Source organism: Eulemur rufifrons, chromosome 8 (assembly GCF_041146395.1).
Source record: "Eulemur rufifrons isolate Redbay chromosome 8, OSU_ERuf_1, whole genome shotgun sequence".
NCBI classification, from domain to species: Eukaryota; Metazoa; Chordata; class Mammalia; order Primates; family Lemuridae; genus Eulemur; species Eulemur rufifrons.
In genome coordinates, this window is record NC_090990.1 from 33,288,620 (window position 1) to 33,304,712 (window position 16,093).

At 37.9% G+C, this 16,093-nt stretch overlaps 1 protein-coding gene across 2 annotated transcripts in view; it reads left to right on the plus strand.

Moving 5' to 3' along the window:
• MAST2 (microtubule associated serine/threonine kinase 2) overlaps positions 1-16,093 on the plus strand; it is a 196,910-nt gene that overhangs the window by 16,982 nt on the left and 163,835 nt on the right. For both annotated transcript variants that reach the window (XM_069479909.1, XM_069479908.1), the window contains exons 2-3: positions 2,137-2,284; positions 5,766-5,908. In XM_069479909.1, coding sequence (XP_069336010.1) covers positions 2,137-2,284; positions 5,766-5,908 — 291 coding nt within the window. The remainder of the gene's footprint in view (positions 1-2,136; positions 2,285-5,765; positions 5,909-16,093) is intronic.

The window sequence follows — 16,093 nt, forward strand, 5'->3', positions numbered from 1 at the left end:
ACACAGAAGAGTTCACACTGAGAGATTGCGTTCATATAAAGTTTTTGCACTTTATATAATTATTTATGCTGTTAGAAGCCTGAATAGTGGTTACCCTGGGGGATCCTGGTAGTGACTGAAAGGGAGCACAAAGGGGCTTTCTGGGGATACTGATTGTGTCTTTTTAATTTTTTAATCTTGATGCTGCTTACATGGGTATGTTCAATTTGTGAAAATTCATTGAGTTGTATCCTTAGGTACATACACTTTTCTGAAATGAGTAATATACTTTGGTAAAAGTTAAAAAGACATCCTAGATTAAAAGTTATATTTCATATTTAATTTAATTTTTCTTTCCTTTGCCAAGTTTGACAAGAGAGACTTGGAATGGTCATGATCCACTGTTTCATTTTTCCTCTCCTATGTTTTCTGGCTTCTGTTCTTTGGTGTGTTGTGGTAGGGAATAGGGAGATTGAAAAGGATATGTGTTTCTCTCTTAATTGGTGCCGATCTAGTTCTGTCTTGATGGTTGTTCCTTCTCTGGCTAAGACTGATCATCCATATGGTGTAGCAAGCATCCAAATGCTGGTTCTCTCATATAGCTCATTTGTAAGTTTTTTGGGGATAGGATCTTTTCCTCTCCACGTTGCCTTCATTTAGGGTATCCACTGTAGTTTGATGTCTTACAAGGCCTCTTCACTTCTCTCCACCTAGAGCTTTTTGCTGTGGGTGTTACCTCTGTGAGAGGCCAGCCGTGTTTGGTGGGCTACCAGCATTAGTGCCCAAAGCCTGCTTCCTTCCCTGGTTTCTCCTTGAACCATACGTATTGTTTCATCCTTGACACACCACATAGTGGAAAATACAGGCTGCTCCCTCGCTGCCTTCTCTTTTTGCGTTAACTGCTGTTCCCAATTCCGCTCTCTCACTGCTCATTCCTGCTGAAGTTAGTTGCGTGGACACATCAGTTGTTTGGTGTTTCAATGCTTCAATATCCCCCTTTCTCCTTTTATTCATTTACTATCAGACTTTAAAATCTTTTTTTTTTTTCTTTCTCTCTCCAGGTATCTTTCTTCATCAGCTTCTCTTATTTTCATGTTTGGGCATTTGTAAACCACATTGTGAATAGTCACTGCCAACCCATATTAGTACTTTCCCTTTTTTTGTGAGCCCACCAATCACAATAGAAGACTTTAGAGAGTTTTTCTTTTTTCTTTTAATCTTAGAGAGGTGGGAATTTTCTCCCTTTTCCTCCCTGTGGCTTTTAGTATGGCTATGGTGCCAGTTACTTGAGTTTTTTTTTTTTTTTTTTTTAAATGGCAGGTGATATAGGTGTCAGTTTCTCCTTATGTTTCTTAGTTTGTCTCTTTACTGTCCAGATCAGTTTGATATGCTACTTATCTGTGTTTGTTGTATCTTCCTTCATTGAAGTATAAAAGATAGGCCTTATTTTTTTTAAAAGTTTCCTATTTAATACTCCTAATTAGGTGGTTATTGACTTAAAAATGTCTGAGTGTTGATATTGTTCATCACTGCTTACTGAGTGAATAGAAAGAGGTGTTGGGGTGGAATAGGATGAACTAGAGTAAAATAAAGGCAAAGTGAAGGTACTGTCAATGTTTCATATTTTCTGTATTTTTTCCATAGTACTTTTGTACTTTGAATACCTATATTTAGCTCCTATTACACGCATATTAAGAAAGCTCTAAGTTTTATTTTAGCATTCATTGAATGTTAGAGGTTATTTCTAACTTTGTATGATAGATAAAGGAAGGTCTAATATTTAATGATTTTTTTAAAACCTAAAATATGCTTTTCTTTATTGGATAGAGGAAGCGTATGAATAAAAGGAAAAACTAAGTAAATAAACATAACTAGAAGTGTATTTATTAGGAATAATATATCCTATCCAAATGTCTTATGTCCTCTGTGTGCCTCCTCCCCTGTTTTTGCTTTGACATTTTATAACCAATATCCCTTGTCCTTTATAGCACACCCAGCTTTTACTAAGAAATGTGTTCTGGTTTTAGCTGTTGAGTGGGAAATAAAAAATACTGGCACTTTTTAACTGTAATGAATGTTGTAAAGATGTTTAATGTAAAGTTCCTAAACTTTAGAAAAGATATTAAAGACTCACGTTTTACTGTTTTCTCTTTGAAGGATGTTGTGACTGGACTTAGTCCCCTGCTCTTCAGGAAGCTCAGTAATCCTGACATATTTGCATCCACTGGAAAAGCTAAGCTCCAACGACAACTTAGTCAGGATGACTGTAAGTTACGGAGAGGAAGCCTGGCCAGCTCTCTGTCAGGTAATTATCTGATTTTGTTTTTTACACTTGATCTTAGCCAAAAGGCTGAGAAGTGATTGATTTTGTTTTTAAAATAAATGTGGGACTGTGTGGCCAGTGTTTGAAGGGATATCAACTGACTTGGCATCTTGGCAGCTTCTCTGGTAGTAGTCTTGTATAGAACACTATGGTAAGGTTGTCTTACTCTCCTTTCTGCTTCCACATTGAATGTCTGATTGCTAACCACCTGAACCTGATAGATATTTCTTGTTTGATCACTATTACTGGTCACTCTTAATCTGATTTTTATTCTCTGCCCACTTCTATAGACTTTACATCCCTTGCTTCCTTTAATTTCTTTTTTTCTCCATTCCCGAAACTAAAGCCCATAGTGCCTCTCCACCTCCTCCAAAGAAAAGGCATTTGCAAAATTCAAGGGGAAAAAACTATACAAAGAAGTCTATAGGAAGTCCAAATAGGAAGCAGTTAAAATGGGGCATAATTTTAATCAATCAATAGAGTTTCAAAAACAAAAAAACAAAACCCCATTTGACTTCAGCTAAAAGTGTTAGATCAGTAGAGAAGAAATGTAATCCCATACTCCTTTGTCCAACAGTAAACAATTTTCAATTTATTTTCCTGTCCCTTTTCAGGCCTGTTCTGTTGGGTTTATCTTCTTATTCTTGTATTGAAATTTTTATTTTACCAGTCAATATTTAATCACATAGCGCTGTTTCTTTTTTTCTTTTCTTTTTCTGAGGCAGAGGGTCTAATTCTGTTGCCTGGGATATGGAGTGCCGTGGTGTGATCATAACTCACTGCAACCTCATATCATAGGCTCAAGTGATCCTCCTGCCTCAGCCTTCCAAGTGTCTGGGACTGTAGGCGCGTACCATCATGCCTTGCTCACGCTGGTCTTAAACTCTTGACCTCAGGCAGTCCTCTTACCTTAGCCTTCCATAGTGCTGGAATTACAGGTGTGAGCCACCGCACCCGGCCTAGAACTGTTTCTTGTTTTACTTTTCATAGCATTTTTCTTTTCTTTTAGGGATGTGATTATCTTCTAATTGTCTATGAGTAAATAGATTTTTGAATTTTGAATTAAAAACTAACAAAAAGTTTTCTTTTACTATCTGGATCAACTCTTTCTTTTGAGTATCTAACAACCAGACATCCAGTGTTTGGCTCTGAAATTCTAAATCCCTTCTATCCTATAAGGTAATTGCGTGGCTACTGGGTCGTACATTGTAGAAATGTGATTGGGTTGACCGTTCTGCCTATAGAATTTTTGGTTAATCTGATTTCAGCCTTATGTCTTACTTTATGCCTTCTTGGGTATTTTTCATTTCTGAGTACTCAGCCTGTTTAAGATTTTGCAGGACACACTGATATTCCACTTTACTGCAACCTCTTCCAGGCGTATTATAGCTTCTGCCTTTCTCTGCCCAATTCTATTGATTATAATCTACCAATTCACTTTAGATTTTCCTCCAATTTTTTTACCCCCTCATGTCAGTCAGTGTCTGTCTCTCTTGTTATGGCCTGTGTTTGTTTATTTTACTTCTTTATTCTAATTTTTATGGTGTTTCCTGGAAGACAAGATAAAAGCATGTATTCAGCTGCCATCTTTAACTGTGTTTCATGTAATTATTGAATTATTATAAGAATAATAATTAGAACTTTTAAGAGCTTTTCTTTTTCCTCTGTTATTTACTAAAGGGCTAGTTGTCCTATCTGTTCATATTGTTCCTTCTGTTTTATGTTATTTTCCTCATATTCTTGATAATCCTTGGTATGCTCAAGCCCTTATGGGTGTATGCTCAAATGGGTTTCTTTTGCAATTGTGTAAGCCTTTTCCAAGCAGGCCCTTATTTTGAAGATAAGTGTGATACTAACCTTTGTGTATGTAGATAGGATAAGTTAACAAGCCAGGTTTCCTTTAGAATTAAAAGGTGAGGAAGAGGCAGGTCATGTGGAGATATGCACAACATTTGCAAAATGAAGGAAAAAAGACAGGCAGGTTCTACTCTGGACTTACGGAAATTGTGCGTAGAGAATCATCGTCATCATCATCATCATTATTATTATTGAGGGTTTTATGGAAAGACTTCTACCTCTCAGTAAAGGGAATATTTGAGTGGAGGCTTAAAAGATAATTAGATTTTTTAAAATATATTGCTTTTTTTGATTAAAAAAATAAAATATGCTAGTTATAAAAAATTCGAGTACCAAAACATGCATCACATCAAATTGAAGTCTTTCTTAACCTTTACTTTTTCTATGTCGTAGTTTTCTTCTACATTGAGTTTTGCTTACCTGCTGTTCAGATGAGTTGTATTATATTTTGTTTGCAGCAAAAGCACCCCAAAGTCCTTTCCCTCACATCTTTACTATAGTGGGTATTTCCATGACTAAGATTTTCAGGCACAGGAAGAATTTTCAAGAATTGGGTGGTCATGATAAAGCCACGTGAAAGTGCAAAGCATAATATTGAAGTTGAGTGAGTGAATGACTGTAGAAAACAGTGGAAGGAGGTGAGGCCCGAAAGATAATCTGGATTTATGGAGAGTCTTTTTAGAAATCTAAAGTGTTTGGCTTAATTCTTTAAACAGTGGGGAGCCATCAGAGGTTTCTTTTTTAAATTTTTTAAAAAATTTCAAAATATTAAAGGACATCACAGGTTTTTAAGGAAGGGAATGACATGACCATATTTATTTTGGTTAGCTCACTAGCAACCGTGTAAAAAATGGCATGAAGAAAGGGGAGAAATGGGACTTGGACCTCAGAACGTGATTGCATTATTTCTAAATCTAGTCCCTATTTACAACCTAGTTCAGAGGCAAGCCTTAAACTATAGAGAATTTCCACTGTAATTAAAACTGCTTAGTGTTTAGTTATAAATAGCCTTCAAAAAGATATATTCTCCATTACACTGTCACCTGCATCACAGCCCATGGTGAATGTATGTTTCTGCGTAATGAAATAAAAATGGTAAATGATAAAAAAAAAAAAAGTGATTGCAGTTCTCCACATTCAGTCTTTGTAAGTGACTCTCTCATATGGTCTTTCAGTGAGATTAAGGCAGTCAGTAAACCTGGAGCGAGCACATGGAGTCTGGTGAGAACAGTGTAGATTCATTGTTTCCGTTGTGGAAATCTAAGGGCCAAACTTGTCTGGGAATGGTACTTGTCAGTACCACTCGTTTTGCCTTAAGTTGGTGAGAAACTAAGGCTGGAGGGATTGGAAAACTCTTACACTGCTAAGTTGGGTGTCAGGGTGGGAGGCTGGCATGGTTAAAATAGTTAATTCATTTCAATATTCCACTTGCAATTCTCCTCATCACCAAGACAGCTGGAACTTTTAAAGGACTATAGACTCTAAAGTGAATGTGGAGGAACTTCACTTTGTGTCAGTACGATTTTATGCACTTGATATTGTATTTGTAGTTTTCCGTTTATCAATAAATAATTACATGTATATTTTCTAAACCTTGTGTTTGAAGGTAAGCAGCTGCTCCCTTTGTCCAGCAGTGTACATAGCAGTGTGGGACAGGTGACTTGGCAGTCTTCAGGAGAAGCATCCAACCTGGTTCGAATGAGAAACCAGTCCCTTGGGCAGTCTGCACCTTCTCTTACAGCTGGCTTGGTAAGTGTTAGTAATGATGGTGACTTGCTTTATGAACAAATCCTTTTTTTTTTTCTCTCGGAGACAGAGTCTTGCTCTGTTTCCTGGCCTAGAGTGCCGTGGCATTAGCATAGCTCACAGCAACCTCAAACTCCTAGGCTTAAGCAATCCTTCTGCCTCAGCCTCCTGAGTAGCTGGGACTACAGGCATGTGCCACCATGCCCGGCTAATTTTTTCTATATATTTTTAGTTGTCCAGCTAATTTCCTTCTATTTTTAGTAGAGACGGGGGTGGGGGGGGGTTTCTCACTCTTGCTCAGGCTGGTCTCGAACTCCTGACCTCGAGCGATCCTCCCGCCTCGGCCTCCCAGAGTGCTAGGATTACAGATGTGAGCCACCGTGCCTGGCCAGAACAAATCCTTGATTGTCATTTGTCATTGCCACACCTATTGTTCTTCCTTTTTAGGATTTGGAGAATTTAATTTCCTAAAGTGAAGTATAGAACTAGAGTGACATTAATTTATTTTGAAAAGGGGTCTTATCATATTGCCCACGTTGGCCCTGAACTCCTGGGCTCAAGCAATTCTCCTGCCTCAGCCTCCTGAGTAGCTGGGTTTATAGGCACATGCCACCACACCCAGCTAAGAATGAAATTTTAATTTAGTATTAATATATTCTGTTTGCTGTGCCATGCTGTCACTGTCACTGGTACTAATTATGTAGTGAGAATCAAGGGAAAGATTCAATATGGTTTTAACTTTAATGAATACATTTCCTGGGAAAGAATTTTCTTTTTATGGAAATGATTCTAAATCTTGTGAAGTTCTCTTGCTTTGGCGTACAGCTCTGTGGTATACATATTTAATAAATGAGGATAGGGAATATGTTTGGCATATTTTATACATATATATAAAAATGAGCCTTTTCTTTGTCTAAGCTTTGTATGATAGGCAGGGCCCTACAAAGGTTAAGCTGTATAGTCTGGGCAGATTGTTTTCTGCCTGTTATTGCATATTGTACCCTTTCACCCTCAGTGGTCCTGCCTGTATACCTAATGCACCCACTGACTTTCTGTTGGTCTCACATTCTTCCCCCTATCCTTGGGACAGGGCACACTAGTAATTTGCAGGGTACAATAACAGAAATAATTTGCAGGGTATAATAATAGAAACTTGTTCCCATTAAAATAGAATCTCATCTATACTTTGGATCATAAGCCTTTTGGGTCAACATATATGGAGTAGAGAGCTTTGTCAGTTTGTTCGTCCTGAGTAGTGGGGATGGGGGAATATTCATGTAGTGTATTCATGCAGTAGTCAGCGGTCCCCAACCTTTTCAGCTCCAGGGACTGGTTTCATGGAAAACAGTTTTTCTGTGGGTGGGGTTGTGAGGCAGCAGAACTTAGGTGATGATGCGAGGGAGTGATGGGGAGCTGGGGAGTGGCCGTAGTGGCTGTAGATGCAGATGAAGCTTCGCTCGCTGGTCTGCCTGCTGTGTGGCTCCGTTCCTAAGTTTCATGGAAGACAATTTTTCCACTGACGGACAAGGGGGTGGTGTGGTGTGGGATGGAGTAGGCAGAGCTCAGGTGGTGATTCACTGCCTGCTTCTTAACAGGCCATGGACTGGTACCACCTGTGGCCCCGGGGGTTTGGGAATGTAGCAGTAGGTGGAAGCAGATTTTTAGATCAAAGGATTTCCTGATAATACCTGAAGTTTGTGACTCCTAGGCCATGGAAAGAATCGGGATCACTTGTGGAACTTCCTCCCTCCCCAACTTTTTATTTTGAAAATTTCGAACTAACAGAAACATTGAAAGGATGGTACAATTAACACTCATATAAGCTTTACCTAGATTGACCAATTTGTAAACATTTTTCCATATTTATCTGCATGTATGTATTAATATTTTTCCCCCTGAAGCATTTTAAAGCAAGTCACAGACTAATTATGATGCTTCATCCTTAACTATTTCTTCTAAGATAGAGGACAGTCTCCTAAATAACTATAATATGTTATCAGATCTAAGAAGTTTAACATCATTTTAGTAGTAGCATCTAATATAAGGAAGGACCATATTCACATTTTCCAATTTGGTTCCAACATGTCTATTAAAGCCCACCACGCTCCTTTTTAACTTGTGGAATTTCAAAAAAAAATACAAGTGCGTGTACCCTCATAGGGATTTTGATCCAGAGGTCTGGGGTTAGTCGCAGGCATCTGTATTTTTTAAAAGTGTTATACCTGATTGCAGCATGCACCGTTTTGAGAACTACTGCCACCAAGCTTTCATTTTAAGGTGTGTGTTACAGAAGGGATTCCTGGGCTGAGGTTATTGGCATCCTGGCCTGAGCCAAGTGAGGCTATTTATTATTTTTTTTAATTAACAACTTATTGGGATATAAGTCACATATGATACAATTCACCTACTTAAAAATTCAGTGATTTTTGCTGTATTTCACAGATATGTGCAGCAATCACTGTAGTCAATTTTAGGACATTTTCATTACTTTAGAAAGAAACCTCATACCCTTTATCTGTCACCTCCTTACCCTCCCATCCCCCCAGCCCAGGGCAACCACTAATCTACTTTCCTCCATGGATTTGTGTATTCTATATTTTTCATGTAAATTGAATCACATGTGGCCTTTTGTGACTGCTTCTTTCACTTAGCATGATGTTTTCAAGGTTCATCCGTATTGCAGCTTGTATTCCTTTGTTGCTTAAGAAATAATATTTTGTTGTATGGATATATCACATTTTGTTTACCTGTTGGTGGACATTTGAGTTGTTTTTGCCCTTTGGGTATTATGAATAATGCTGCTATAAATATCCATGTACACATTTTTATATGGACATAAGTTTTCATTTATCTTGGGTATATATCTGGTAGTAGAATTGCTGGGTTGTATGATAACTCAGTGTTTGAGGAACTTTGATTTCTCTACATCCTTGGCAACACTTGTCTTTTTGATTTTATCTATCCTGGTGGGTGTGAAGTGGCATCTTATGGCTTTAATATACATTTCTGTAATGACTCATGATACTGAATATCTTTCATGTGCTTACTGGATATTTGTGTGTTTTCTTTGAAGAAATGTCTGTTCAAATTTTTGCCGATTTTAAAAATTGAATATTTGTTTATTATAAATTTGTAAAAGAATTGTTTCTTTAGACCTGAATCCAATTACTTCTCTTCTCCCAGGATTCTACTTTTTGTTTTCTCTTCTGCTTTTCTTTCTTTTTTTTTTTTTTTTTTGGAGACAGAGTGTCACTTTGTTGCCCTGGCTAGAGTGAGTGCCGTGGCGTCAGCCTAGCTCACAGCAACCTCAAACTCCTGGGCTTAAGCGATCCTACTGCCTCAGCCTCCCGAGTAGCTGGGACTACAGGCATGCGCCACCATGCCCGGCTAATTTTTTCTATATATATTTTAGTTGTCCATATAATGTCTTTCTATTTTTAGTAGAGACGGGGTCTCGCTCTTGCTCAGGCTGGTCTCGAACTCCTGACCTTGAGCGATCCACCCGCCTCGGCCTCCCAGAGTGCTAGGATTACAGGCGTGAGCCACCGCGCCCGGCCCTGCTTTTCTTTCTTGAGCTATTTACTTAACTAATGTAAACTCAAGCTAGTTCTTCTCTTTCCATTCTCCTGCCCAAAGATTTCCAGTTGGTTATTTTAGTGGCACATTTGCTAGTTGGTATTGCATGCTTTTTCCTGCTTTGACTACCCATACTGGAATAAACCTTGATGTCACCCCTGCTTTTGGCTGTGACATTTCTGAAAAATCTTTAGAATGTTTTCCCTTTGGGTTCATGACTATATATATTAGGTCATTAAATATGAAATATTTTCAAATTAAAAGTTTATTATATCTCAAACAAGCAGTACAATTAATCAACATATGCGCCTAAGCTATCAACACAGTTTTGCCATCTTTTTTTTTTTTTTTTTTTTTTTGAGACGAGTGTCGCTTTGTTGCCCGGGCTAGAGTGAGTGCCATGGCGTCAGCCTCGCTCACAGCAACCTCAAACTCCTGGGCTTAAGCGATCCTACTGCCTCAGCCTCCCGGGTAGCTGGGACTACAGGCATGTGCCACCATGCCCGGCTAATTTTTTCTATATATATTTTTAGTTGGCCAGATAATTTCTTTCTATTTTTAGTAGAGACGGGGGTCTCGCTCTTGCTCAGGCTGGTCTCGAACTCCTGACCTTGAGCGATCCACCTGCCTCGGCCTCCCAGAGTGCTAGGATTACAGGCGTGAGCCACCGCGCCCGGCCCAGTTTTGCCATCTTAATGGTAGCTTGCTTATGCCAGCAGCAAAGAAGCCTGGAGAGGAAGTGGCAATGAAATCGCAAAAGGCGTTTTTCACAGCTTGTTGAGAATTGAATATTTTTCCTTGCAAGAAGTGGTCCAAAGCCTGGAAGAAGTGGTAGTCAGCTGGTGCAAGGTCTGGTGAATACAGTAGATGACAGAGAGTTTCCAAGTTCAACTTCTGTAATTTGAGCAGCGTTGTTTTTGTGGCATGTGGTTGACCATTGTCTTGCAAGAGGATTGGCCTGTCTCTACTGACCAATCTTGGCTGCTTAATTGCAAGCATCCTTATTTTTTTAAAAAAATACGAATTATAATAACTAATCTTAAGAGATTGAGAATGTGGCATAGTATACTTCCAAAGGACTTTTGAATCAACAAGATTTATACATAACAAAACACCCAATTTTAAAATAATAAAACCTAACATTTAAAGAAATATTCTGTTGATTATGAATTCAAAAGTAACTAAAAATATAAGAATTATGCAGACTATAATTACTGGGGAGATAACTTGCTAGAGATTAGACTCAACCAGAGAGGATTATACATACAATCATGCCAGGCACGGTGGCTTGTACCTTGTAGTCTCAGCTACTTGGGAGCCTGGGGCAGGAGGATTTCTTGAGGCCAGGAGTTTGAGAACAGCCTGGAACATAGCAAGACCTCATCTCTACAAAAAGTATGAAAACTTAGCTAGGTGTAGTTGCACGAGCTTGTAGTCCCAGCTACTTTGGGGGACTGAGACAGGTGGATCGCTTGAGCCTAGGAATTCAAGGCTGCAGTGAGCTATGATTTTGTCATTGTACTGCAGCCTGGGCGACAGAGCCAGACCTCATTCTAAAAAATAAAAATAAAAAATTAGCCAGGCATGGTGGTGTGCACCTGTAGTCCTAGCTACTTGGGAGACTGAGGCGGGAGGATTGCTTGAGCCCAGGAGTTCGAGGTCATAGTGAGCTATGATTGTGCCATTGCACTCCATTCTGAGTGACAGAGCGAAGCCCCGTCTCTTAAAAAAAAAAAAAAAAATCTTACAATTATTTTATTACATGTTCCTAGTGATGGAGGAAAAATTTGGATGGCATCTTGTCCAAGATAAGTTATTATTATTCTTCCTTTTTAAAAAATTATATACAGTTAAAATCTATTGTTAAAAGTGGCATAGAGAAAGACTCCTGGATTAGAAGTCCAGAAGACTAAGATCTATCTGATACCTGCTATTTGAATTTAATTAAGACTAAACTTATTTGAGTCTCTGTTTTTCTCCTTTGTAAAATGAGGTTAATTCCTGCTTTTTCTCATTAGTTTGTTAACTAGTATCTGCAGCTTTGGTCTTTGCCTTCAAGTTCTCTGACATAAATCCACTCGAATATATCACCATGCCTAAGACTCATCCCACTTGGCTATTCTGCCTTTTCATCCCCCCCAAACCAGTTCTTTCTTGGTCAGTCCCTGACTTGTTAAATAATGCTATCACCTACCCAATAGTGCAAAGCCAGGGACCTGGAAGTCCTTGTTTACTCTTCTTTCTCCCTTATTCCTCTCCCTGTCCAATCACCCAGTGAGCCCTAGCTCTCAGCATCACTAGGTGGTCTACTTTTTGTCACCACAGACATTGCTTACTCTAAGCCACATTTGCAATCACTTACTTAAATGATTGCAGTGGTCTCATGACTGTTGATAGTGTGTTCAGTCTTCTTTCTTTTCAGGCCATTCTCTACACCGTCTGTTCTTTCAAAACACAAACGTGGGCTGGGCACAGTGCCTCACACCTGTAATCCTAGCATTTTGGGGGCTGAGGTGGGAACATTGCTTGAGGCTAGTAGTTCAAGACCAGCTGGGCAGCACAGTGAGACCCCATCTCTTTTTTTTTTTTTTTGAGACAGAGTCTCACTTTGTTGCCCAGGCTAGAGTGAGTGCCGTGGCGTCAGCCTAGCTCACAGCAACCTCAAACTCCTGGACTTAAGGGATCCTACTGCCTCAGCCTCCCGAGTAGCTGGGACTACAGGCATGTGCCACCATGCCCGGCTAATTTTTTGTATATATATATTTTAGTTGGCCAGATAATTTCTTTCTATTTTTAGTAGAGACGGGGTCTCGCTCTTGCTCAGGCTGGTCTCGAACTCCTGACCTCGAGAGATCCACCCGCCTTGGCCTCCCAGAGTGCTAGGATTACAGGCGTGAGCCACCGCGCCTGGCCTGAGACCCCATCTCTTAAAAAAAAAATAGCTGGATGTGGTGGTGCATGCCTGTAGTTCCAGCTACTTAGGAGGCTGAGGCAGGAGGATCACTTGAGCCCAGGAGTTTGAGGTCGCAGTGAGCTGATTGTGCCATTGTACTCCAGCCTGGGTCACAGCAAGACCCCGTCTCTAAAAAAACAAACAAACAAAAAACCCTCCCCCAAACCAAATCTGATCATACCTATTCTTCTTCCTTTTATCTTTCAATTTTTTCATTGGTTAATATTTATCGGGCACCAATGTTTGGCCATTTACTTGCTTAAAATATTTCCATAGCTTCTTACAGCAATTATTGTATAGTAAATAAAAAATGGTTATTGAATGAATGAGTTTTCATTGAGATTACCAAATGGGGAATGAGGAAGTAGAGACAGGGACCAGTAATGGAAGGGTTAGGTTTGGATACTTTTTCTCTGAGACTGGATTGTTGGAGTCAAATAAGTTGTACTGTGGTTGGCCTACCCAGTGAACTTTCCTGAATATTGACTGAATACTGGTATTGCTGTAAATCCCAAGAATCTTTTAATTGGTAGGGTTTGACAAATTCTCCCGATATACTTTTGAGATTATTTCTTTGGCAGACATTGCCTTTATAGAAATGATCATTTCCAAGGAGTAAGTCTATCATTGTGTTCCTAGTCTACGTGTAGCATTGTATCTTGTACATAGTAAATAATGTAGAATTACCTATTAAAAGAGTAAAGAAATTTTTGGATAAGCATTTGCTAAATGTTACATCTGATTGGATTAACACTTGTTTGAAGTATGTCCACAAAAGAAGGCTGATTTAATTTAATGTGTTAGTACCACCCTGAAATAATGCCACAGAAACCTCTCTATTCTTGTCCTTGTCCTAATCATCATTTTTGTCTACTTCTTGGATAAAGGTGTAGAGGAAATGCTTACCACATATGCTGATGGCACAAAATTCCCCATGTTGAATGATAAATTCTGTTAGAGCCTTACAAACAGAAATGATGGTTCAAGAAGAACCAGCAAAATGAGATTTAACAGAAAAGTAAACTCTGAAAACCAAAACCCAAAACTGGATTGAACTCTGAATTTTAGTCATTTGAGTGTAAAAGACTTGAAAGGTTTTAATTGAGTTCTAACTTAGCATTCTAACATGATTATCAAGATAAACTTTTGTGATCTTAAACTGAATTAGGAATATTTTTAAATAGAACAAAGGATATGATATTCCATTCTGTCAGTTCTCATGTTGAATATGACATGCTGTTTTGGGTGCCACAATATTATTGAATTTTTAAAATTGAGGTGAGATTCATATAACGTACAATTAACTATTTAAAAGTGTGCATTTTAGTGGCAGTTAGTACAATCACAATGTGTGCAACCACCACCTATATCAAGTTTCAAGACGTTTTCAAAAGAAAATCCTCTACCCATTAAGCAGTGATTCTTCATTGTACCCTCATCCCAGCCTTGGCAGCCACTAATCTGCTTTCTGTCTCTATGGATTTACCTATTCCTATAAATGAAATCAAACAATATATGACCTTTTGTGTCTAGCTCTTTTCATTTAGTATGTTTTCAAGGTTTTTCTACACTATAGCATGCATTAATACTTTATTCCTTTTTATGGCTTAATAAGATTCCATTGTATGGGTATGCCACATTTTGTTTATTCATTCTTCAGTTGATAGACATGGGTTATTTCTACCTTTTGGCTATTGTGAAGTGAATGTTGCTGCTTTGAACATTTGTGCACTAGTATTTGTTAGGAGTACCCGTTTCCAGTATTTTGGGGTATATGCTTGGGAGTGGAATTGCTGGGTTATATGCTAATTCTTTAACTTTTGGAAGAACCACCAAACTTTTGGTTTGCTGCACCATTTTACATTCCCACCAGCAGTATATGAGAGTTCTGGTTCCACTGCATCCTTGCCGATACTTTTCTGATTATTGCCATCCTAGTGAGTGTTAAGTGATGTCTCATGGTGGCTTTGATTATTATTATATTTTTAATTTAATATTTCAGAACTGTATTTTGAGGTGACATATATGGGGTATGCATTTAATGTAAATAACAAAAATCCAAGATATCCCTTAGAACCTTTTCCCATCATTTAAAAAACTTATTTTATTTGATAAATAATGCTATCATTCTTAACTCTTATTTTTCCTTCATTTTCACATAAGACTTCAAAGAGAAAAACCCATAGATGTTTGTTTTACCTACTTCGGTGTTATAAAGAGATTCCAAACTCAACCACTTCCCCTTTCATTCTTCCTTTCTGCAGCTGTAGCTTTGCATTTTCTACTGTGAAAGGTGGAGATACCTATATCTATGTATCAGTCAGCTTTATTGAGCTAAAATTTACATAGAATAAAATTCACCCATATTATAAGTGTTCAATTTGATGAGTTTTGACAGATATATACAGTTGTGTCACCACCACCACAATTATGATGCAGATGTATAACAACCCTAATATAGAATATTTCTGTCACCCCAGAAAGTTCTCTTGTGTCCCTTTGTTGTCTCTTCTCTCTCCCCAGGTCCAGCTCTTGGCAACTGCTGATCTTTTTGTCACTGTGCTTTTGCCTTTTCTAGAATTTTCATGGAAGTGGAATTATATAGTAATGTAGTCTTTTGTGTCTGATTTCTTTCACTTAGCATAATGCTTCTGAGATTCATCCATGTTGTTTTGAGTATCAGAAGTTTGTTCCTTTTTATTGTTGAAAAATGTTCCATTGGCAGGGGTATGAGACTTTGTTTATCCTTAAATTCCCTAGTGAGTGATTATTTGGATTGTTTCCAGTTTTTGCCTGTGATCAAGAGAACTGCTATGAAAGTTTCTGTAAAGTTTTTTGTGTGGAATATGCTTTTATTTCTTTTGGGTAAATGCCTAGGAAAGAGGTTGGTGGGATGTATGGCAAATGTGTGTTTATCTTTATAAGAAACTGCCAACCTATTTGTTAAAGTGGCTTTACCATTTTTGCATTTCCACCAGCAGTTGCTTCATATCCTTGTCAGTACTAGGTATTATCATCTTTCATTTTAGCCGTAGTAGTGGATATGCAGGGGTATCTGACTGTGGTTTTAATTTTCATTTCCCTAATGACTAATGATGTTGAACATCTTTTTATGTACTTATTTGCCATTTATATATATTCTATAATGAATTGTCTGTTTAAATCTGTTGTCTGTTAAAAAAATTGAGTTTTTTGTCTTACTGAGTTTTAAGAATTCTTTGTATATTCTGGATATAAATTATGTATTAGATATATGCTTTGTGAATATTTTCTTCCTCTCTGTGATTCACATTTTCATTTTCTTGTAGGTGTTTTATACAAAAATCTGTATATAAAAAATGCAGAAATCAATTGTTTTTCTCCATATTAACAATGAACAATTAGAAATTGAAACTTAAGAATCAATACTATTTATAATAGTTTAAAAATATGAACTACTTAAAGATAAATTTCAGAAACCGTTTTTTAAGATTTTCAAGACCAGTACATTGAAAACTACAAAACACTACTGAGACAAATTAAAGAAGAAATGAATGAATGGGGAGATATTATATAACATGTTCATTAATTGGAAGACTCATCATTAAGATGTAAATTCTCCCCATTGATCTATAGATGTAATGTAATCCCAATTAAAACTCAGAGTATTTTTCAGAAAG